The 25,618-nt window shown below is 37.4% G+C and overlaps 1 protein-coding gene across 1 annotated transcript in view; it reads right to left on the reverse strand.

Annotated features, from left to right (window-relative positions):
• Crim1 (cysteine rich transmembrane BMP regulator 1 (chordin-like)) overlaps positions 1 to 25,618 on the reverse strand; it is a 183,733-nt gene that overhangs the window by 42,075 nt on the left and 116,040 nt on the right. Inside the window, exons 6-8 of the mRNA XM_013013645.1 lie at positions 23,448 to 23,630; positions 19,628 to 19,825; positions 46 to 174 (exon numbers count right to left, since the gene is read on the reverse strand). Coding sequence (XP_012869099.1) covers positions 46 to 174; positions 19,628 to 19,825; positions 23,448 to 23,630 — 510 coding nt within the window. The remainder of the gene's footprint in view (positions 1 to 45; positions 175 to 19,627; positions 19,826 to 23,447; positions 23,631 to 25,618) is intronic.

The following is a 25,618-nucleotide window of genomic DNA, read 5'->3' on the forward strand; positions in this document are numbered from 1 at the left end:
AGAGGGGAGGGGGAAAAAAAACAAACCAGTCTTCTTTCTACTCACTGTTTTTGCACTGACAAATTCGACAACCATTGTGATCAAGCTTGAAGCCATAAATGCAGTCCTTCTCCATCAGTGTGCAGTTTGATAACTCTCCGCACGCAGGTGGATCAATTGTGATGTAGGTTGGTTCTAATAATAAAAAGAGGGAAAAAATCAATGAAACATATGATTACCTTCAGATACTATTCATGCTTTGAAATCTCACACTACATATAGCAAGTTACAAAAATTGAATCAGTAGTTTTCATAAAATCCTAAACTTTTAGAATCTTGTGATGTCATGAATTCCTGAAACTGAACTCTTTTTATTCAGATTTTAGAAAACACACATCTTTTTTTCTTCTGGAACTGGGGAAAGAATACAGGGCTTCAGTTCTGTGTTAGACAAATTCTCAACCACTGAATTACAGTCCTGGCCACTCCATACTTGATCAACTCATGATATCTTCATGATGTCTTTCTGTTGGTCACCAGACAGAAAATAGACAAAGAAGGTTAACAAATACCATTTAGGGGCTGGGAAGGTAGCCCAATGGTAGAGTGCATGCCTTGCATGCATGAGGCCCTGGGTTTGATTCCTCAGCATCACATAAGCAGAAAAAGCCTGAAGTGGCACTGTGGCTCAAGTGGTACAGTGCTAGCCTTGAGCTGAAGAGCTGAGGGACAGTGCCCAGGCCCAGAGTTCAGGCCCCATGACCAGTAGAAAAAAAAATACTCCATTTAAATTTCTTCCTGATGTTTTCTGAGTGATCAGGACATAGTTGTATACTGTCAACCATCTTACTCTTATTTCGTAATATTTCTGAAATCTGTGAGTATATTTTCAAATTAATAGGCAGAAATGTTTTTGAGAATAGTTTAAAACACCTGGATTTCTTTTACCTTTTATGTGACAGTCTTCTCACTTATGATGAATTATATGACTAAGAGCTTATCTTCAGGGCCCAGAAGCTTATGGGAGTGGAAGAATAAGAAACAAGCATTTAAGGAGCCATGCTGGGAAGAGAGCAAGGAAATAAAAAAAAAAGACCAGAGGGTATATTTGACCTTACCCACCACTCTTGCAGAATAAAGACTTGTTCTGAACAATAATAGTAATCACACACAAACACACACATATACACACACACCAAGCATATTATGTGTTTATATGTTGTTTATAGTATTCTTCATCATTGCCTTGAAGTTTCACATCACTCTACTCAAGTAAGTGCTATCATCATCCCCATTAAAAGGGAAAGAATCAAGTATGTCGACTTGCTCTTAGTTACTGTAGTAGAGACTGGTGGACCCAAGATTCCAACCCAGAGCTCCATTCTCAGTTTCTGTGTCATGCAACACCTATTTAATGGTACCTAGCCTGTGGTGCACTGATGCCAAATTGTGGAAAGAGTTGCCAAAGGAAAACAGGGACACTGACATATTTGTGTGTTATCTTTTCAACCAAAAGATTACTATGAACTTCTTCAAAGTGAGCTGTTTCTCACAGTATCTTTGTAACAAAATCAAGTACTGAATATCTCTACCTACATATTCACAGATGGAACCTAGGAGGTGCAGATAGGGCAACTGGTTTATCTAAGTTTACATAGCAGCCCAGTATCTGTCTGGGAATAGAAGAGAGGTTCCTGACCTCCTGTCCAACACTCTACCCATTAGTCCACACTGTCTTCTCAAGTTTCATCTCCTGTTACCATGGAACATAGAACAAAACAAGTGTTTTATTCAGTTGCTCCTGCTCAAAGGAAGAGTCCTACATTTTTAATCTACCTATTAAAAGGGAATAGTGATTCCATTTATACCAGATAGGAGACAAGGATGACTTATAACAAGATGCTCTGAGCAATATGCACCCAGTAAAAACATGTATGACATGGTCACCATGTTTTCTCATTTATTACATCGCAGAGTTCAAAGAACATCTTTCTTGACATTTTTACATAAACTTCCCATTGCTACAAAATTTCTAATTTCCTTAATGACTGATATGAGTTTGATAGATAACTATAAATATTGAAGAAAAGTTTTAGGACATACTGAATTAGATACAGTATTGCTTCTTTCTTACATATTTTTAAAATTTAGTGCAAACATTCAGTTTTCAAAGTTGAATAGGTTTCTTTTATCACTACTCTTACTATCTATCCCAACTAATGATTCTCTTCTAGCCCTCAGCCACAAGATTGTCCAATGTTCTGCCAAAAATCCTTCTAACCACAAGTATAAGAGAAAAAGTGAAAATGTATACAGCTCTTAGCAAACCAGTGTGGAAGGAGTTCTATGTTCTAGAGTTCTGAGACCAAGGCCTTGGGATGTATTTCAACTCCACTGGCACTGCTTCAGTGTTCAGCCTATGAGAAAAGGTATTCTGTCCATTTATACACTGGAACATTGTGTTCTTACTGACGTTTCAAATAGGAAGCTTACAGAAACTTTTGCCTTCAGAAGCATGTTTTAAAAAATATTTGGGGAGATTAAATCAATACAAAAATGCATAACATTATAGGGAAGTATTTAATTTTACTTTCACTGAGTTTAGGAAAATGTATTGTCCAACCATACCAAATGATCTTCTACTTCTAAATAATAGTTTTCCCTCAATAGTGGTGTTTGTTATCTATTATGATGAATGAATATTGGATCAGGATTGTGAATTTAAGGCAAGAAAGTGAAAAAAATGGACTGGGTTGTTTGAATATCAGAACATAAAAATACTGACTTGAGAAATCCTATGTTTTATCCAAAAGGCTCCAATCAGTCACAGATGTATGCCTAACATAGCCAGGAACTACATTAAATGTTTGTCTTCTACAGGAAACATGATAGCTTTTGTTTAGCTGACCAAACAAAAATCAAATATGTAGAAATACTACTGGTATGTGCTGGTCTTAAAATGTGCATGTTAAATATCTTAGGTAAAATAATGGATGCCCTTCAGTCCTCAGACTAATGTGGTAGCATGCAAGAGATAAAACATCATTTTATGCCTCTAAAATGAAAATGCTTCCTATTCATTTGTGGACTTTATTACATGAAAGACAGTGGAAAGTAAGGACACCGTAAAGTCTGACACCCTCAATAGTTAACACTAAAACACAGAAAAACACAACAAATCATTCATTTGTAAAAACTGTCCATTTATTCTGAACCTATTCAATTCCAGGGTGACTCTCATAACATTCTCTGTGATATATAGTTACTATAGAAAGTAGTCTAATTTTTAAAAGGCATCTTACATTTGGCACCTCATTTTATTATTTAAACAGGTTTCTATCTTTTCCCTATTCAGATACACACAAATTAGCCTTTGGGGTATAACACGTGTGCCTTGAGTTCTTGATGCTTTAATCCTTCTCTAGTCATTGGAGTAAGTGTTGGTACATAATAGACACATCCACAAACAACTAGCTGTCTCGTAAACATGTTACCTGAAATCCTATATTCTACATTTCTACTTACTGCCTTTTGTTATTCTCCCAACACTGTACTGCTCAGCACCTGTGTAAGGCTGTTCTTAGAGTAGCTATGACCAAACAAACAAGTATAAATGATCTACAAAAATCTGTTATGATAAAACAGAGCTGAGAGTCTGCTTTCTTCCAATATATTTATATGTAACCTTAGAACTGGTCCTATTGCTAACATCAGAGCAATTTTTTTGAGCAAGATGTACAATAAGAAAACTGAAATTTAATTCCTTATTCTGAGTAATGAATTCCAAAGTGAGACATATTTGACACCCTCCTAGAATGAAAGTATTTGAAATCAATATCACATTTATAGTCCTGAAAAAGTAATGGCTAAGAGATGGTGAAATTTTAAACATAGATTTTAATTCAAGAAAGTTCTCAATGGTAGAAAAGAAGAGATTTTAAAAACCTGGAATCTCAATATTGCGATACGGTTGGGCACTGAGGAAGTGTTAATAAAATACGTGAACTGTGCATGCACTTGTCTCAAAAGTTTCACTGGGAATGTTTTTTATTCCATACTTTTCTCTAGCCTAAATGCCAGTGCTTTGCATTTTGAAAGCATCATCTTCTGGTCGAACAGAGGCTGAGTTGACTTTTAGAGTATATGATACCTGTTAGTTGGAGAAAACAAAACAAACCAAAACCAAAACTCAAAACCCAAAACCTATCCTCTTTAATTAGTTGGGCAGAGACATATTAGGCGACTTCCTTCTAAAAAGAGAGAAAAGGTTAAAAAAAAAATCTCTTCACGTGGGACAAACAGGGAAATGCTCGCACAAGGTAGGGCTTTATAAGGGAAATTCAATGAAGCAGTGCTTGCAGGATCACCCTGAAATTTCATCTCATCTTGAATTGAATCAGCTGAGGAATTAAAGAAATACCTTAATGTCCTCCAAAGGAAGAAGGCTTGAAACAGCAGGAATTCATTGTCTTTGGCTATAACTATTTCTAAAGGGAACCCTGGATCAGCTTCTTTGTGGAGAAGAATTCTAGAAATAGTTTCTGAGCCTAGAAGCAATAAAGAACAAAAATGGGTGTTTGTTATGTCTACATCCAGCTTGCTGTTTCCTACTCTGCATTTGAGTGGGAGCCACTACTTATTTCAACCTTTGGTTTTCCTGATTTTATTTTATTTTTTTAATTTAATTGTATTGTAAAGGTGATGTAGAGGGGTTACAGTTACGTAAGGAAGGTAATGAGTACATTTCTTGCCAAAAACTGTTAACACCTCCCTTGTTTTCTCCCACTTTCCCTCCCCAGGATTCCCCTCCCTCCCCAAGTTATAAAATTCACTTCCAACATAGTGTCTTGTGAGTATCACTGTTGCATTGGTTCACCCTTTGTCCTTTGTCTCACCATTTTGCTATTTCCCTTCTGAATAGTCTAAAGACTAAGACCCACACACTCTCCAGAAAAGCCATTTGTACAAGAACCCCTGGGAATGTGTCAGGGTTCAGCCATTCATTTTTTTATCCCAGGTCTTACAAGGTAACCTATGATAACACTGTGATAATATAAACACATACTGGCTCTTCCTTAAGCATAGTTCTGTTATGTCCTAGAAAGCTCCTTATCTTTTTACCAGTAAAAATATTTTCGGGAAAACCATTTCAAGAATTGAAAGTTAGCCTCAAATGCTAACTTTCTAAAAACCTACTCCTAGTTTATAGATAAGGTTTTTCCTTAAAAGCAATTTTACTAATAGGGGAATTGAGGCATTGTGATCCTTAGGAATTTAAAGAAAACAAAGTTAAAATGAAAATCATGATTCTAACTCTGAGGCCATCATGATGGATCATAAAATAGCATATTGGATTATTCAGGTGTTACAAATGTGTTAAGCAGTTGGATCTACTTCTGTGTTTTTGTTACCATCTTCTATGGAGATTTCTCTAAAAAGCAGTGAGGGAAGTAAGAATTAAAACTCAAATGTAATCTTTGATAATTTATAGTCGCTTAGACTTATCACATGAATAGTAGAACAAAAAGAACGTATTTTGATTCCTGGTTATAGTAAAAATGCGTATTCTGAAACAAATGTTTCTGAAACAATTAATATAATCACTGTTATATTCCAGGTATCTGTAAAATGTTAAGAGGTGATTTTAACCTCTTTCTAATCTGTATTATTCTATTAAGCTAGTAGTGAGTGGATCGATAGGTCGTTCTTCTCATTATTTTGATTACTAGGAGCTGGTTCTCATTCTTAAATAATATGATCCTAAGAAGGCTGCAGCCAATTAGCAGTTCTTGAATATGGGTGGGCAGTTCTGGAAATGTACCACTGGGGATGCATGTAGAACTAGCCTTCTTAGGTCAGCTGTAGCATTACTTCTCTCAGGGCTAATTAACTGGTTCCAGATTTTGACTATATCCAGAAGCACTGACTCTTTGGTGCTGTGCTCTGGAGGGCCTGGCCATGAGCAGTAGCTATTGAGCCAGCCCTTGATTCTTATGCATATTAACACACCCAAACTAATGTAGAAAAGTCTTTCTGGAATTTTTTTTAAAAAACCTCATTATAGGAAAATATCTGGAAAAATATTTTTTAAGGGTACATACATTCCTTCATGTCTTTTATTAGTGAAAAAAATTCAAGTAGGGTCAATAAGATAAATGAAGGTAATTCTTATCTGTCTTGCATTTCATGTATTACTTCTTTTGGGTTTAAATCATGCTTTGCATTTTTTACATAGCTCATCTGTGTAAATTCCTAAGGCTTATAACTTGATTGTAAGAGACAAAAATGAGCAATTGTGTCTTCTTAATTGCGCATTCTCTTTATTAAGTTGTGGGTTTTTTTTTGTTTTTGTTTTTGATGGGAAGGTTAGGACTGGAGGTAGTTAAGCCATGTGAATATCCAGTGAGTGGGAAAATTCCAAAACTTCACTCACTTTATATGGTGGTTCAGTGGCTACATATATCAAGACTCCTACAGCCTGTCCAGTGCCATAAAATTAAAGATAAGGCTGGTCAGGACAGAATTGAAGGAGATAGCTTATCTGTTTTACTGTATCTTCATATGTCATTCTGTTACCACAGTTGCTTTTCAAACTTGACCCATAACCAGTTAGAACACCATTCAAATAAATCACCAAGTTGTCAACATAATTGCCTGGGAAGAAAAGCATAGCAAAGCCCAAAATTTCCTAAATGAAGCTAGAGGAAAAACTCTATTAATGTAGAGAGACAACAAGAAAAAGGCAAGGATATAAAAATTCCCTAATCTGGAAGTGGGAATTTCCATGCTCTGTCTATACTTAAGAGTCTCATTAAGTCATGGAAAAAAAGATCTACAGTTGGAGTTTTCAAATTCTTTTGACCATTACAAATTAAGTTATCCTTTTTTTCCTTTGTGTATATTTCTCATAACAACACCTACATCCTTAAAATTTCTATGCTACTTATTATCTCAGAGTACTTTGTTTTATTTTGAAATGAATAGTGTGAAAACGTTCCCAAGATCTGTATTATTTTGTGGTCAGATAAAGTAACAATCATACATTTATTTTAGATTTTATTTATTAACTTTGCATGTGTTTTTCCAAGGAATCTTGGCTGTTGGATCTATTTTTCTTCCTTTACCAATTTCACATTTAATAGGAAAAGACAGTTGTATGATTATGAGATTATTACTAAATGACCTCAAAGACAGATTTTTTAAAGTTCTTATATAGAATGGGTTATCTATTCCCAAGAACATAGCTTGAGACTAATTCATAAAACTGTAACTGGATTCCAAGAATAATGAAGACCTTTTATATTTGTCTTCTATCCTGTATTATTTTAGTGTTCATTTTCAGTGAGAATATACTTTGGTGCTCCTTAACTGAAAAGATGTTGTATTTATATGTGTGCATTTTAATAGTGACATTTTACTCAGCATGGTAGGTGGCACTGTCAGGGTTTGGGTCTTCATTTTAGGAACAATGACTTCTGTTTCTAGCAAAATATTTACTTAAAGAGTATTGCTTACTGAATAAACAGGGAGGAAAAAAAATATCGAATCACCTAAAGTCACAGGCACATTATTTGACGAATGACCCCTAGTCATACTGTCCCTAAAAGGCTGAAATTCTAATTTCCTACTTTGAAGCTTAAATATTAAGCTCCTTAGGGTCCCCATGACTGCAGCAGTATTGTAGGGTAGTCAATAAATGAACTCCACTGAAGCAGCAAGGTAGATCTAAGGATTGCTGTGAAGTTGGTACACTTGCGACATGGAAAACAGAATGGAAATCTCCCAAACCCAGTGGTTCAAAATAAAATAGTCAGTGATAATGCTCAGGTTCCTGTGATGGGCTAAAATATAATCTTTGTCTTTGGCTTAAGAATGCACAGAAGTAAACAAAGCACTGCAGAAGGCCTCCCTCCTATTCATCAACATTCTCAATATAAAGTTGTCACCCCAAGTTTCAATGGTTGGAGAATTCACCTCTGGGACTGCCACATCCCTTGATGGCTACAAGTGAAGGGGGAAAAAAGTTAGATTAGAATAGTCCTGAGACAAACTGGGCACTCACCCAACTCAGGAACTGGTATTGGATCAAATATGGACACTTTTGCTGACTGCTCAGCAAATTTACTGCTTGATTAAGCAAACTCTTGCAGGAATCAGAGAGAAAAAATGGGAAAAGTCCAGACCAGAATGCTAAGTGCTGATGATGGTAGCCCAAAACCTGGCTAGTCCAAAGATAAGGGCTGAGTAGCCCACTGATTTTGCATGGTAGGGGTTTGAATAGACTTAGGCTAGATCTGAGTAAGGTTTAGCTGGATCTGAAAAGGTTTCCCAGAAAGCAGTCAGAGAGGATGGAGAAAGCTGGGAGAGCAGGTCAGAGCTCTCTTGTTGAGTAATATTCCTAGCTAAAAGCAGGAAGCAGCCACAGATAAGTGGAAGCAGAAAGAGTCAGCTTTACCTGAGATCAAAACAGTAAGGTCAAAATTTGAGGCAGAGGTTTAGGAAAAAACTGTGTTCAAGTCCCAAAAACAACTAACTAAACTAACTGCCACAGAGACCAGAGTAACAATGATTGGGTCTCAACAATAAGAATAGCTATGTACATATGACCATATAAAATAATGCTCATCAAAATCTCCAAGATATGGAGATTTTTTGTTGTTGCTGATGTTTTGTTTTTAATGTACTGTATGAAGTTCTTCCCCCCCCCCGGTTTATTCCCTGTAATCACTGTTTTTGATTCTGCTACCCTGTGTCTGTCTGTATGTCTCTCTGTCTCTTTGTCTCTCTATGTCTGTCTGTCTGTCTGTCTGTCTCTCTCTCTCTCTATATATATATATAGCTGCTTTGGGGAGGGGAATCAAAAATGAGAAAACAAGGACAAAGGGTGAACCAATGCAACAGTGATACTCACAAGACACTAGGTTGGAAATGAACTTTACAAATTTTGGGCGGGGGAGGGAGGATGTAAACAGGGGGGTAGCGATGTTTGAGAAGAAATGTACTCATTGCCTGACTTATGTAGCTGTACATCACTTTTACAACAAAATAAAACTAAATTAAAAAAAAAAAGAATGTAGCGAGGACCAAGAATGGCTTCTGAATGTGATCAAGTACTTTCATACTTACCTCCTCATCTCCTCATTCATTCTCTTTCACAGTAGTGGTCTAAAGAGAAGCAATGCCAGGTTCCTTGATTTGGAGTCAGAAAACTTAGGTGTGTGCCTGTTTTCCTACTGTCTCTGGACTTCTACAAAAGAGGAATGCTCAATATTCCTACCTTACAATATTCCTGTAAGGCTCAAATAAAATTGTAAAGAGGAAATATACTCCAAGTATTATATGTTAATCCTGCTTGCTCAGAGCTAGAATTAGTCTCAGATAATGGCTTACTAATGAATTACAAGCCCTTTCAAGGGCCTCAAATGTTCAACTAATAAACAGTATAACAATTCCACGTTCTGGACTTGTGTTGTAAGTTAAGCATTATTTTTAACTGCACTGAAAACATGAAAGGCATCTGGGATGTGAGTGGGTCTGTGACATCTTTTTACATGGTCTGGTAAGCTTTGGACCATGTTAGTGACCAGCCACTGACGCCTTTCACCTTTGCTGAGTGGCAGTCTGAGATCATTGTTTGACATTTTGACTGTCTATGGTTGCTCCAAGACAAGAGAAATCTCTTAGTCATCAGCTTATCCAATGTGAGCTTAAACAATGACTGGGTGTGCCTAGTTGATCTTGTTTTTGCTCTCATGATGGGTACCTTACTATATCTTTAGGAACAAAAGCGAACTCATTACAGTACACTTAACACTATTTTGGTATCTTTGCCAGTAGTTCTTTCATTCTCAATTTAAAATGAGATACAGAATGCCCATGTCTAAAAACTATTTGATCAACAAAACTTTGTTTCAGTATGTCAGTGATCTCAAAATTTATGTCAACAATAAAAGAAAGTTCAATCAGTACTTTCATAACAATAACATTGGGGGTGTGTCACTGAAAAATAATGTTCTCATCTGTTCCATGACTGTGGAGTCTCCCCACTTCCCCTCCCCCCATTAAATTCATCTGGCATAAAATCTCCATGGAATTTTTTTTTAACTTGGTTCCCAGAAAGGATGACAGATTCATGGTTCTGAAAAGATCTTAGCTTGCTGATCCCTCTGAATATCCAAGGCCTGAGGCCATCCCAAGCTGACAGCTTATTATCTCTGAATATATTTTAGCTTCACTAACAAATACAGCCTCCCTGGATTGTTTTAAAAGTGAGCTGATATGCAAAGCAATAGCTGTCCAATTAGGGTGAGAAAGAACATGGATCTCTGGCCTTCCCACTGATAGTCATGCTATGGGCAGCTTCACTATAATGCAAAGCACAGAAATAGGGACAAGGTGGGTACTGTGCACACAAATGAACATAAACAAACCTTGTGTGATTCCACAATAGAGCCAAAACAGACAATGTGTTATGAATGAATGATTTTTCAAAAAGTACCCATGTATATTCTGAATAGAAAAGAGTACGATGTAACCAGGATGAGGTCCTATTCAGAAGACAACCTAGGAGGTCTGTGACTGGTTTTGAGGGGCCTACATACTCATCTCCTGTTTGCTTCAGCAAAGCTGGGATGCTACTTGACTCTGAGTTCAAAAGAACCAACCACTTTTTGGCCTTAGGATTTTTATTCAGAGATGCTTAGTTATGTTTTACTATATATACTACATATATAGTATATATAGTACATATATATGCATATATGTGTGTGTGTGTGTTTTGAGAGATATATATATATATATATATATATATATATATATATATATATATATATATATATATATATATCAAAACAGGAGCTGGAGGATTGACCTGAATCTCTTTCCAACTAGCAGTTAGTGTTAATCTGTGGCCTCTCACAGTCTGGATACTTGAATGGTTCTCTATTTCAAATAGAATTCATAAATCCAGCTAATCTCACAAGTACAAAAAAAATCTAACAAAATAAACTTGATAGTTAAGTCTTATGCAACAGACATAAACAGTAATTAGAAATTTGGTCCAAGTGTAAATAATCAACTCAAATGGAAAGAAAGTGTAAAAGCAGGCTCTCTTGTTTCTTATATCCTTTAGCAAATGACAAAAATGTGCTAAACGTTCAGCATTGTTCACATTTAGATGAACTGGTAGTTCTAGCCCTGTGCCAGTGTATGGCACTGATGGGTACAGTGGTACAATCCAAAGCAGAATTAGAAAACTAAAAAATAAAATAAATAAATCATTTATACACTTTAAAAGTATATAAAATATAAGGTATATTTTAAGTTACTTCTAGGGGTAAAATATTATAGTCTTGACTCATTTGAAAATGTCTCTGAATGGAACATTTGCAATTTCACAAAAATGTTGTAATGTGACTTTTAAATATATACCTAGTTACTAGAAGTTATAAAAGTACTACACAGTAGGTAAATTGGTATTAAAAAATGCCATCAGGAGTTACACTTTCATGATAAAAGCACTCATTTTTGGTGGTTATATGCTTGTGCATATACTGATGCTAAAATTCTATGTGAAACTTGTCTTCAAGGTTGCTTTTGGGTAAAATTACTATGTCATAGAAGAAAAAAAGCCTTTACTTTATGGTCACCTTTTGCTATATCTGAACAATTTCACCCAGCTACATCACTTGCCTTTTTTTTTTTTTGCAAGACTTAAATGTGAATGATGTTAGTTATTTCCTAGGATCTAACAAACTTTCAAAGTCAGGGCTTTACAAAGCTAATGATACTTCAAAGAATGTGTGGTGATTTCTAAAGCCAATTTCCAAAGAGAAGCCTCAAAATATTGTGAATGATATTGTACTTCTGAACTCAGTGTAAAATTTTCCCATGCAACCATGTTGAAGGGACTAACACTCATTTAAATTGGAAGGTCATTTCAACGTGTAGTCCGACTGTACAGTTTTGGTGAGAATAAACCAATGCTTTCCCCAAGGATGGCACCACTGGGCACTTAACATACAGGTGTGCCAGGAACACCAGGGGAAGAAGATGGAGATGAGGATTTAAAAATAAGGCAGCTGAATACTGCCATTAATAAGTAGAGCAGAATGACTTCCAAGTTGGAAACTGATTACTAGTTAAAACATTAAATCTTATTTTGCTGACAAAAGCTAAAAGGAAACTTGTTCTGCTGCTTATCAATGGCTTTACTGTAAAGAAGATGGGATCTTTCTTTCCCAGTCTGAGAACCTTTTCTGAAGGGCATGTCTTTTAATAACCTTCATTAACTTCTGTTTGGTTGCCTAAGAGTTGTCTCTTATCCAAAAAGTTTAACACAGTCTCAAAAGAGATTGTGTTTATTTAAGCTTGTTGGAAAAACATTCCTATCATTTCAAGAATGACTAAATATTTTTTATTCACATAGTTAGCATTCCTGACTATGTTTTCCTGCCTCTGTTGATTAGATGAAAATGAGCAGGCCCAAGTGTGATCTATTAGATGCAATTATTATCTGAGTAGGAAAATCAGGAGACTCCCTTCTAGGTATGAGAGGTGGATAGCAGAGGAAGTAAAGAGGAATCCACCCACTCCCTTTGTGCTACTTCAATAGAAGTACTCAACAGCTGGGATTGTTAGAAACTCTTCTGCTTCTGGGTTTTCTGAGCCTAACTGTGGGCTTTACAATCAGCTCTAGACAATTCTGAATAGTTAAAGCTGTAAGCAGTTTGTCCATCCAGTAAATTAAAGAGTTTAAATCCAACCTTCATTTTTTATTTTTTAAAACTTTGATCGGCTTGGCGGTTTTACCAAAGAAATCAAGTATGATGTGCACAGCGTTTCTGACACAGGCAAACTCATTACAAACTCGAAGAACTGGAAGAACTTTGGCTAAAAGCAAGAACAAAAACTTCTCCCCTACTAAACTATTCCTACAATGTGTACAGTCACACCTGTGTAGCTACTAATGTAAGAGGTGGATCTAACAAGTCATTCACTAGAGATTACATTCATTTCAGCTATACTCTAATTTAATTTTAAGTACCTAAAGGCACTTTAGAGGATCAGAGAAAAACAAAAGTACTATGACATTTGTCATTGATAAATTTCTAATAGACTTAGGTCAACACATGGTCATTTGATATTCAATGTATGACCTTATTTGGGCAAGGAGAAAAGAGACTGTGGTTTTTATATTTTAATTTCCATTTATGGAACTAGTTTCCAGGACAGTTAAGAGTTAAAAGATGAAATAGCATGCCTAGCAGTCTTGAGGATATTACGAATATTTTATTATTGTTGGCTTACTAAGAATAGCATAGGATCTGCACTGAAGCACTACCACCCATAAACTCAGTTTTGATCCCTGTAATGTAACAGAATGTTAATAACATGTGACCCTGTAATGTCTTTGACTTCACTGCCTCTCCAGGGTCAGCCAAACTATGTTTGACTCCTTGCCACAGAAGCAGTAGCTTAATCATTTCAGATACTGTTCAGAGAGGAAGCATTATGGGCAGGGCAGGGGTGGAAACATTTTTTTTTGTTGTTGTTGTTTTTTCTTCAAGGAATTCCCACCCAGATATGTGCCTGGTACAGAATTTTCTGGCAGCCTAGCTGAAATCTCACTTGGAGGGCATTTTGACTCAACTATAGCATCAACATTTATGAGAAAGAATACAGTGCCCCTATAAAGTTACGATTGATGATGAGAAAGGATAGTAGCTTTGACAGCTCACAGACCTCCAGCTTTGGAGTAGCATAGATGATGATGAGTTGAAGTGACTCAAAATCCACACAGGTCAGGGTATACCAAATTAGACTTAATCTTTACCCAAGTCCCAGGTAGGGCTAAGATTCCCCAAGTAAATAGAGTTTAAGAAAGCCAGGTGGGGGGCTGGGAAGGTGGCTCAGTGGTAGGGTGCTTGCCTTGCATGCATGAGGCCCTGGGTTCGATTCCTCAGCACCACATAAGCAGAAAAAGGTGGAAGTGGTGCTGTGGCTCAAGTGGTAGAGTGCTAGCCTTGAGCTGAAGAGCTGAAGGACAGCACCCAGGCCCTGAGTTCAGGCCCCCTGACCAGCAAAAAAACAAAACAAAACAAAACAAAACAGGTGGCAGGAAAAAAAAAGGTTGATTTTCTGGCTTAATCACATTCCACCCTAAATCCACAGAATTAAAAAGAATCCGTGCAGTGAATCTCTTATTCCTTTACTTCAAGAGCTGATTAAGTCCAGGTGAAGAGACTTATAAGGCCTGCCTGAAATTAGGTTTAATTATCTGGTAATAGATTTGAAATTTGAAATAACACTGTTTTAACTTATAGTGGGAAAAGTTTACATTTTTTTTAAATACTGAAGTCCCTCATATTCTAATCATCCAGCTTTGAAAATTATAAATAACTTTGGACTTCCTTTCTGAGATGGAGAATAGATTCTGCTTTGGTTTCAGACAAGTAGAAATCATAGAAAGAAAGCTACCTGTTCACCAAACTCTAAGCATATAATTAATTTATTGGTGACTGAAGTACAATTTTGAGTCCTACCTTTTAAAATAATATAAGGGATATTCTGATGTTGGTTCCAAAATCCCATAGGTCAACAAAATCATCAACTCCTCCCTTTGGGAAGCTGCGTATACAATATGGTCTGAAGAATACTCAGGTCAGAGTAGTTGACTGAGCCAGGCCAGCCCCAGTCAAGATGAGGCATAGGTCAAGAGTGAAACTGACACTCGTAAGTTATGATGAAATGTTTATCTTTTGGATCAAGTGTCATAACTAAGGTGGCCCCACACCTGTCCATATCTGATTTTATTTTATTATTTAGTGATCATGAATATGTCAAGTACATCTTGCAGCCAAGTTTCCTTCCCCAACACTTTAACTTACCACCTTCAACTAAAGACAATCAAAGGAAATGTCATCTTGTCCTTTTGGTTCCTATGACATTAAAAATCAGCTTATGCAACATTTATACTAGACAGTACTGGGGGAAATTAGAAAGTTATTCTAAATACCTGTGACATAAGAAACAAAGATTACCTGCGTAAAAGAGAACAAAGTAACACAGCAGCATCTACACATGCACATGGTGTGTCATTAAAACAGGGTTAAAGGTGACAGCAGGCATTAGCCTTAGAGAGTCTAGGAAAACTCCATGGAAACTCTTGATTCTGAACTTGAAGGTCTGAACTGAGAAAGAACAAACACCAGTGTTGGAAGGCCTACATGGCTACCCTAAATAAAGCTGAGAGATAAATGTTCATCAGAAGGACAAGTAGTTAAAGTGAGCTGAGTCACCACATGTCAAATACTCTAAGTACCCTTCTTTCTGTTCTCAAAATATGTGTTTTCAGAATGACATTGCCCCATTTGTTAGGAATTGGAAAGACTTGGAAAAAATTATATTAAGTGAAGTGAGCCAGGCCCAAAGAAACATAGGTCCCATGGTTTCCCTTATTCGCAATAATTAGTATAAGTTTAGGACAAGCAGAAAAGGTCAAAAGCTATGTACATATGACCATATAAGATGTTGTGAAGTGAAATGAACCCCAAGATAGGGACACAAGTGATTTTTTCTTTCTTGATTTTTAAAAATATATTTATAATGTACTATGTGATTTTTTTGTTTCTTTGGTATGTTCCTCCCTCACGGTATAACCCCTGTTTTTACTGTATTTGATTCAGGTGCCCTGTATATATATCTTCTATATACATTTTTCTAATTTGAGGAAGGGAAGGGAAAAAAACAAAATGCTTAAATAAGGATACAGGTTGACCTACCGTAACAATGAGATGTACAAGACATTATGCTGAAAACAAACTTTACAACTTTGGGTGGGTGGGGGGAAGGAAAGGGATGGTAGGGGAAAAACAAAGGAGAGGGTAACAATGCTCGGTAGGAAATGTACTCATTACTTTACTCATGTAACTGTAACCCCTCTGTACAGTATTTTTACAATAAAACATATATTAAAATATGTTTTTTCAATACAGCATTTTAACCTTACCCTTTCTTCAACTGGCCAGGGTCAAAATGTCCGTCTGATTTTTGAGCCTACCAGGGCCTTTCTCAGCTAAAGAGGTCTGCAGGAAGAGTTGAGATTTCCTACACTACTCCTTCTTTCCTATCCTACCTGTCATTTCTTCAGGGAACATTTGGGCATCCACTTACACATAGATGCCACCTGAAGAATTCAAAAGGAGCTGGTAAATTCCTTGCTCCACGGACTATGGCTACTTTCTAGGGTGCAGTGCACTGTTTGCCTCAGAGGTAGTGTAATGATTTTAGTTTTTAAAATGTTATTCTTCCCTTTGTCCACTTAAATATATTGCAAACATTGCACACTACTCCACATAATTCTACCTTAACTAGTTATAAGAGTCTAAAAATAGAGATAACGAGAGTGATGAACATGAGATGTAGAGAAATGCCAGCATAGCAAAACACGACAACACAATCAGTTACAGACAAGAATGGCTTATCTTTATACCTGAACTGTGTGTTGACAAAAACGTGCTAAGACTTCCATACGAGAGTACATAAGTACCACCTTAAAAAGCACTTAGGTACTCGTGAATCAAGTTAGCTATCAAGTAACAGCGTTGTCTTTAAGGGCCCCAGATTCATGTCCCTGGTCCTCTGGGAGTAAGCAGGCATGCTATGCAAAATAAAAATGTAGCTGAAGCTGATGTGGAAAGCACATATCTTCTATAACAAAGACAGCTACAACCAAGTTCTCCCTATAGGTCCTAACATGCCTTATTTGGTGACGCAGTAAGTTATTTAGAAAGAATTTAGAACCATTTTCCTAGTGTGGGGTCCTCTTTTCTAATTTCAGACTGAGATGAGCTAACAGGGGTAGGGCTAATACTTGTTATGCAATTGAGTGCTGAGGAATTTACTGTGTGTCTTAACTGCCTAAGCAGCAGAGCTTCTGTTTTTCTCTAAATGATTCTGGATGATTGTTTACTTATTATACATTTAACACTTTACATTACCCACGCATATAATCATTTACCTTGAAATTAAATTTAAGTATGCTACAAATGGCTGCTGAGAATATTTCAAATGGTTCCTCAGACTTTCTTGGACACTATACAGTTAGACCCACTCATCTGGTATTACTTTGTAAATTTATGATGATTAACAATAAACTTTTAGAAGCATTACCTAAAGATTTGCACTGTTTTATTTTTAATTTTGTACTGAAGAATCTGTCCCTAATACACCCTTAAAGAAACAAAAATGTTAATTAGTTATCTGAGAACTAGAATGTGGAATCTTCTGGAAGTTTTGATGTAGAGAGGAGGTAAGTACTACAAGCATAAAATAGAGAAGAAAGGGACCAGCAGACTCTTGGATGAAATAATGAAGATGCTGTTCTATAGAGGTAGACAGTGCTACTAGGTCAGGTAGCTAGAAAAGCAAACTCAGGAGGTATCTTAGGGGCATCTTCTGCCTGTGGTAAGCAAACTTGGTAAGAAGAAGGTAGGTGGGTGATCACATCCAAAACACCTGGAGTCATTTTCCAACTGCAAATGAGTTTCTCCCCTACTATGCCACTCCTGTCTCTCCCTAAAACAGAGCCAAATGTCATAGGTGAATAGAGATTACTAAAGGAACTAGAAATAGAATTCACGAATGAGTAGAGGTGACATCTGAGAAAAGGAGAAGCAAAATGAGAATGTAGCTTGGTCTGACAGACTTCAGTTTAATCCCAGTTAGGTCACAAAATGGCAGTTTGGGGGCTATTACATCACTATATATAAAGCTTAGTTTGTCCATTTCTAAAATGGGTCAGCAAGGCCTGTAGCATAGTATTGTAAGAATTAAACAAAAATCGGATCAAAAGTAAAGCATTTACTCAAGAATACCCCAATATGAATATTTGTTTTTTTCCTGGTTTATTTTAAAATTAACTCGAATATGTTGTTTGAGGTTAAAGCTGTTTCTTGCTTGTTTTTGCTTTTCCTGGACTACAAGAGGTTCTGCAATTATTTTTTTATAATTACTGGTTCACCCTACCTGTCACTCTTTGCTCAAGCAGCCAAGCAGTAGATTACAACTCTCTGCACAAGTTATAGAGCCCAACACTAAGTGACCAAACTAAGGCCCTATCCAAACATTTACATGAGGTAAGACTAAAAAAATTCATATACATATACACATTTTTACTTACCATGATGGATATACTAATGGATACAAAGATTAAGATGTACATTTACTTTTGTAAAAACAAAAACAAAAACAAACAAATGGTTCTGAGGTTTTAGGTTTTTTGTTTTTGCTGGTCCTAGAGCTTGAACTCAGGGCCTGAGAACTGTCCCTGAGCCTCTTTGTACTCAAGGCTAGCAAGTGTTCTACCACTTGAGCCATAGCTCCACTTCTGGCTTTTTCTATGATTGATTGGAGATACGAGTCTTATGGACTTTCATGCGCAGGCTTGCTTCCAACTTTGATCCTCAGATCTCAGCCTCCTGAGTAACTAGGATTATATGCATGAGCAATTAATTGTAGCCTGGCTCTAGCCAGTAAATTCTGAAGTCTGAATTTACTAAAATTTATATGGAAGGAAAAGACTTTTGGCGGTGGTGTGCTGCTACTAGGAATTAAACTTAGGGTGTTTATGTTCATGGTGGTCACTCTATCACTTAAGATGTGCCACCACTTCCAGCTTTTTGGCTGGTTAACTGGAACATAAGAGGCTTTTGGATCTATCTGCTTGGGCTGGCTTTGAACTCTGATCCTCAGATTTCAGGCCTCCAGAGTCGCTAGGATTATATGTATGAACTACAAGTGCCCGGCTTCAATATATCTTGATATTCAAAAGACATAATAAAACCTATTGGTTTCTTACTATTTGTTCTTAAAAAATTCTACAAGGATCTACCTCTACCATGGATCAATTTTTGGCCTTCATTAGTTCATTTTACTATTCAACTATGCTTTTGAATGATGACACTCTCTAACCATCAATAAATATTCAATCTCTTGTCTATAACAGACACAGATAGATTAAGACATGAGTAAGTGGGCAAAAAAAAAATCTTCCCAGGGTAGAGGAAATGCACAATAGCTGGCCCAGAAAATGTAGCCCAAGAATAGAAATGTAGCAAATACTGGTAACCAAAACATGAAAGTAAACCATTGGCAGAACTGAGAAGACACAGCCACGATCAATCATATTAGAAGCAGAAAGTATGTTCAAAATGAGGCACTAGACAGTGCAAACTGCCATTGATGGTTCTAAACATCTTTTTTTTTTCTAGTTGTCAGGACCTGAGCTTAGAGAGACATCCCAGGCTGGAATGCTATACTTGAAGTCATGAATCTTATTTCCTGTTTTATTTCCTTATGCTGAGCTTTGGATATTAACTAGGCTTGTGATGATTTCAAGTAATATGCAATATATTCAGGCAAGCACATAAACAATGGTAAAAATAAAGACCACACTATTCCCACTTGATATTCCCAACATTTCCCCCAAATCATGAATGTGGGCTGTATAATAAAAATTCATTTGCAACTGGTAACAGCATGAAGCAGACATTGTGCCTGAGGAAATAAGAAACAAACAAGAACACACTGGCAGAAGTTTCTGCAACAGGAGACCTTTGCCAGAGACTCATTAGAGGGACAAGTTTACCTTCACACACAGGGCAACACTCCCCCGGCACTTTCACAGGGTGCATGCAGCTCTGCCCACAGGCTGTGGCCACGCAGTGGGGCTCTCCATTGATGCACTGGCAGAATGTGCAGTCATCTTCCCGCCACCGGTCTCCATGGGCTCGGATCTGGCCATTGGCATAGCAGCCAGCAGGATTGTTGAAAGGATACACTGGATCTAAATAAAAACGTAAGTGCAGAGTAAGATTGTGCACCAAGAGATCTTCCTCGCCCCCCCTTCCCCCCCCCCTAGGTTTGATTCATCAACAATTTTACTCTAACTGTGATCCACAGAAGCTAGGGGTCATGTGAAGAGTCTCTTCTGCTACACACAAAAAGCAACTGTCACATGGGGCTTTGTACCTTGTCATCATGACACTTTTTTTTGGGGGGGGGTCAGTCGTGGGGCTTGAACTCTGGGCCTGGGTGCTGTCCCTAAGCTCTTCTGCTCAAGGCAAGTGCTCTACCTCTTGAGCCACAGTGCCACTTCCGGTTTTCTAGTGGTTTATTGGAGATCAGAGTCTCATGGATATTTCTGCCTGCCTGGCATCATGACACTTTATAGTGAGGGAGGAGGATCTATATTGTCACTCATAAAGTTAGAAAGCTTTGGGGACAGAGCTGTGTGTTGGTATTCAGAAAACCCTAATCCATTTTAGTTTCTACCAATTTCTTTTAAGCTCTTGACTTAAATGCTTATTATCCTCAATTTTACCACCTATGATATGGAAAGAAACTTGTCAAACTTAAGAGTGATGCTGTTACTCATGAGATTTACCAGCCAGATTCACACAGGGAGAGAAAAGGGAGAGGCAGAGCAGGCTCTTGCTGGGTTCTGAGTGTGACAAGGCAGCTAGCCATCCATGGGTCACTCTTGGTGCATTGGAGAAACACTGTAAACATAGGCCATTTTTTCTCCATAACTCGGCAGGCAAGATTAAGCTAAGGCTGGGGTACAGAATTAGCCTAAGGCTATTCTAAAAATATTTTTTCTGTAGTGATTAACAAGAGTATAAATACTGCACACAAAAATCCCCAGGTATCACTACAGTGAGACATAAATTTTTCCATATTCTTTCATAGAAATACATAAAAATTGGCTTCAATAAATGACTATTATTCAGGGAGACGAACCAGACAGCTCAAAGTGTGGTCTTTATACTAAGGAGAGAGAGGCATCAAACAGAAGATAAAAGGTCAAAATTTAAAAATAATTAAGTTTCTGCTTTTACAAGGCACTCTGCCTGAGGGAAGTAGCCATTAGACTTCATCTCAGTAAGACTTAGTAAGTTACTTACTTCATCTCTACTTCAGGAATGGAGCTGAATTCCGTGAAGTGAAACACAATAGATCCATGCTGAGAAACCTTCCTATGATTACTATACAATGACTCATATCTATGTTTTCACATCATCAACTGCTCCATAGTTCCCAGTGCTATTACAAACTAGGGGTAGCTAGAGAACCAGTCAATTGAGAGGGCTAACAGTTTGAGGTAATCTTTCAAATGTTCCCAATGACATCTAAAAAGTTAATTTTTCTTTTGTTGGCTAAAATATATCTAAGAGAGGAAAGGACTCATTGTTCTTATGAGGAACAACTATTCAGTGTTAGGAATGGAGTTTTTATACATTAAACATTTTAGGTCTTCAACATTGTATACGTGACTCAAAATATTACAGGAAAGGATTCCAGGAAACCAGGAAAAAGTTTAGAAGCTGACAGGACACTGTTCTCCTGTTTTGTGCACAGAAATCAAGCTTAAGATATACATGGTGGTGGAGAGGGTAGGGATGGTAGGGGTAAAACAAAGGAGGAGGTAACAATGATTAACAGGAAATTTACCCATTACCTTACGTGTGTATCTGTAACCCCTCTCTACAGTATCTTTACAAAAAATTATATATCTATACCTATCTATATCTATATAGATATAGATATAGATAAAAGAAGACACACATGGAGGTTTCAGACTAAAGAGTTACAACTCAATCAGGGCAAACAATAAAACAAAACAAAACACTGCTCACGAACCTTCTCTTTTGAGGAGGTCCTGTGTGTTCAAAATCTGAGTCACTATCAGCCCTGGAAGCCCTGGTTTCCTTATAAAGTGACTTTTCTGAACTTTTGTTCTTAATCTTTCATGGATGGTTATAACAAATGATATCTGGAGGTACTGTTTTGACATGTTTGTTATTTATGACTATCTGAAATGGTAAGATTAGCCTGCCAGAGGATCATGGAATAGTGTTTCCTGGAGAATGCACAGCATAACAGTCTAGTCCCTGGAGAGGCATACTTGATACTCAGGGCTATATCTAACTACCTACTCTTAGAGCTGGTGTCACCACACAACTTGAAAACATACTCTGATTACCACATAAGTTCAGAGGAGGAGGAGAGGCAGGCAGGTACTGATCTCAGGTAGAGCTAAGGATGTGGGTTGGTTTCTTTCTGAGCTCAATGGCTAAGTCTAATGAGGACAAAGGCCTAGCTGAGTGTCTACACAGAGAAGGTGATGAATTTCAATGTCAAGGTCTCAGGATTTGCTAAGGAAGCACACCAACTACCGAGGAGGAAAAGAAAGCAATTCTGGGAAATCCCATATTAACTTGTATAAACAAAGGACCCACTGTCTAAGCCCAAGGGAAGTATTTTCATATTCTGCCTGATATTACCTGACATTACCAACATTGTACAAGATAGGCCACGTGGACAGAAGGGAACCTTACTGCATTGCTGGTGGGAGTATAAACTTGTTCAACCACTTTGGAAAGTACATAGAGCTCCCCTATGACCCAGCAATTCCACTTTTGGGCATTTACCCAAATGTTTACAAACAAGACCACACTAAAGCTACCAGCACAACTATGTTTATTGCAGCATTATTTACTATAGGTAAGAGATGGAACCAACCCAGATGCCCCTCAGTAGATGAATGGATCAAGAAAATGTGGTATATATACACCATGGAATTCTATGCCTCCATCAGAAAGAATGACATTGCCCCATTTGTTAGGAAATGAAAAGGCTTGGAAAAAAGTATATTAAGTGAAGTAAGCCAGGCCCAAAGAAACATAAGTCCCATGGTTTCCCTTATTTGAAATATCAAGCAGAAAAGGTCAGATAAGGTGATGTTAGGGAAATGAACCCTAAGATATGTATTCAAATGTTTTTTTCTTTCATGCGATTGTTTCTAACACATTTATAAGATGATTTCTTTTTTGCTTTGTATGTCCCTTCCCCACAGTATAACCCTGCTGTCACTGTTTTGATGTCGGTATAATTTGTGTAGGGGAAGGGGAAAAACAAATCATTTAAATAGGGATACAGGTGGACCCATTGCAACAATGAGATGTACAAGTCATTAGGTCGAAAATGAACTTTACAACTTTTGTGGGGGGGGTAGGGAGGATTGGGTGGGGTAACGGGGGTGAGGGGGAGGATGGGAAGGGATGGGAAGGGGAAACAAAGGAGGAGGCTACAATGCTTTGATAAGAAATGTACTCATTATCTTGCCCATGTAATTGTAACTCCTCTGTACAGTATTTTCACAATAAAAAAAAAAGAAAACAATTCTGGGAAATCTCATATTAACTTGTGTTAATGCCCAAGTGAAGTATTTTTATGTTCTGCCTGATATTACCTGACATTACCAACATTGTACAAGACAGGCCATGATATCATAAAAAGGACCTTCTTCCATATTCCTGTAATTTTGAGTATGACTGATTTAGGTCAATTTGAAACAAAAGGACTATGTACAGATATAATAATCTCCAGTTAGCACCTTTTCTTACCTTCACACACTGGACAGCATTCCCCTTCGGGCACGTAATATCTCTCACAGCTCAGCTCCCCGCACTGTGCAGTGAAGCAGATAGAGACACCCCCTTGGCAGCGACAGAACCGACAGTTGTCCATTCGAAACATGTCTCCGTCATAGTACTCCACACTGTTGAACACACAGGCTGGCTTTGTTTCTGAAAGGAATTAAAACAATGCATATATAAAGTCATTGGTGAGTGAGATCCTTTATGCTTTACAGACAGCCTATAGAAAAGTCTTACAGAAACAGGTAGTCATTATCTGATAGAAACTTAGTAACATCAAATTTACTTTGTCAGAGAAACAATAAAGCAAAATAAGGTATAAAATAAATACAATGTAATCCTGCTCATATGAAGGAACGGAAATTTCCCCTAGCAAAAATCTACACTTATTTCTTCCTCTCATCCCCCAAGTGGAATACTTTATACCATGGAACTCTATCTTGTACATGCTGTTAAAAGATTACATTTGGGGCTGGGAAGGTGGCTCAGTGGTAGAGTGCTTGCCTTGCATGCTCAAGGCCCTGGGTTCGATTCCACAGCACCACATAAGCAAAAAGAAAAAAGCCGGAAGTGGCGCTGTGGCTCAAGTGGTAGAGTGCTAGCCTTGAGCTGAAGAGCTGAGGTACAGCACCCAGGCCCAGAGTTCAGGCCCCACGACCGGACCCAAAAAAAAAAAAAAGATTACATTTGTTTTGTCAAATCATTCCCTACTTCAAATCAATGATCCTATCTCCACAGAGATACTTCTATTTTGCTTCACAAATTTTGATTTGGCATTTTTGTACATGCCAATCTTTTCTATATCCAGTCTTTTCTCTATTTGGTTTGTTATCTATAACTTGCATAGTGCTTAGACTTTCATATATATACATATACATATATACATACATATATATATATATATATATATATATAAAACCTATTTTAAGCTCAACAACAAGTACTGACACAAAAATTCTCAAAGGAATTACAAGCAGACCACATGGATTATATTCCATTACTAAATGGCATTTATCCTATTCCAAGAATGCAAGGTTGGTTTAGTGTACAAATATTATAACACATCAGTGGAGTATAGAAATCACACGACTATCTCAAGTCATAGTCATCTGAAAAAAAAATCTTATGCTTTCATAATAAAAATGTTCAACAGAAAGGAATATGAAGGAACATTCTCAACTTGATAGCCTTGTTATGGTTTGGAGAAGTGGACCCCAAAGGTTCATGTGTTGAAAGTAAGGTTCTCAGCTTGGTTGTGCTACTGAGAAGTAATTGGTCCAAGTGGGTACTATGAGTTTACTTGTGAATGGACTATTAGGAGTTGAGTCCTGTTTGGAGGAAGGATACTGGGCTATGCTTCTGAAGGCTGTATCTTATCCCTGACTCTTCTCTCCTTCCCCCTGCTTCCTGGCTTCTAAGACGTGAGCAACTTTCTTCTATCATGCTCTTCCTAAGGAAGTCCAGAAACAACCAGGCATAGTGATTTACACCTGGAATTGTAGCTACTTGGGAGGCAGACATGGAAGTATTGAAGTTCAAAGGAAGCCTGGTCCTGGAAAAAAGGCACAATTCTGTCTGAAAATAAAAAAATAACTAAAGCAAAAAAAAGGGCTGGAGACATAGTTCAAGTGGTACAGCACTTGCCTAGCAAGTGTGAGGCTCTGAGTTCAATCTCTAGTACCCTCCAAAAAATTTCCCTCAGTAACCATGAGTCCAAGTAAACATGTTGTCCCATAAGTTACTTTTTTCAAGTATTTTGTCACTGCAATGAAACTCTAATGAATACAAAATCTACAAAATACACTTAACTATGCTAACATACCATCAATGGTGAAGACTAAATGTTTGTCCCTAAAACCAAGAATAAGGAAATGATGTCTGCTCCTAGCCCATCAATTCAACATTGTAGTACAAGTTCTAGCAATAGGTAAGACAAATAAACAAGTTATCCAGATTAATAAGGAAGAAATGAGCTGAGTACTGGTGAATCACACGTGTAAATCATAACTACTTAGAAGGCTAAGATCTGAGAATTGAGGTTCAAAGCCAGCTTGGGGGCACGTGGTAGAGTACCAGCCATGAGCAAAAATGCTGCTTGGGTTCAAGCCTTAATACTAACATACCATCCCCCTCACACA

This window comes from Dipodomys ordii, unplaced genomic scaffold, assembly GCF_000151885.1.
Source record: "Dipodomys ordii isolate 6190 unplaced genomic scaffold, Dord_2.0 Scaffold20, whole genome shotgun sequence".
NCBI classification, from domain to species: Eukaryota; Metazoa; Chordata; class Mammalia; order Rodentia; family Heteromyidae; genus Dipodomys; species Dipodomys ordii.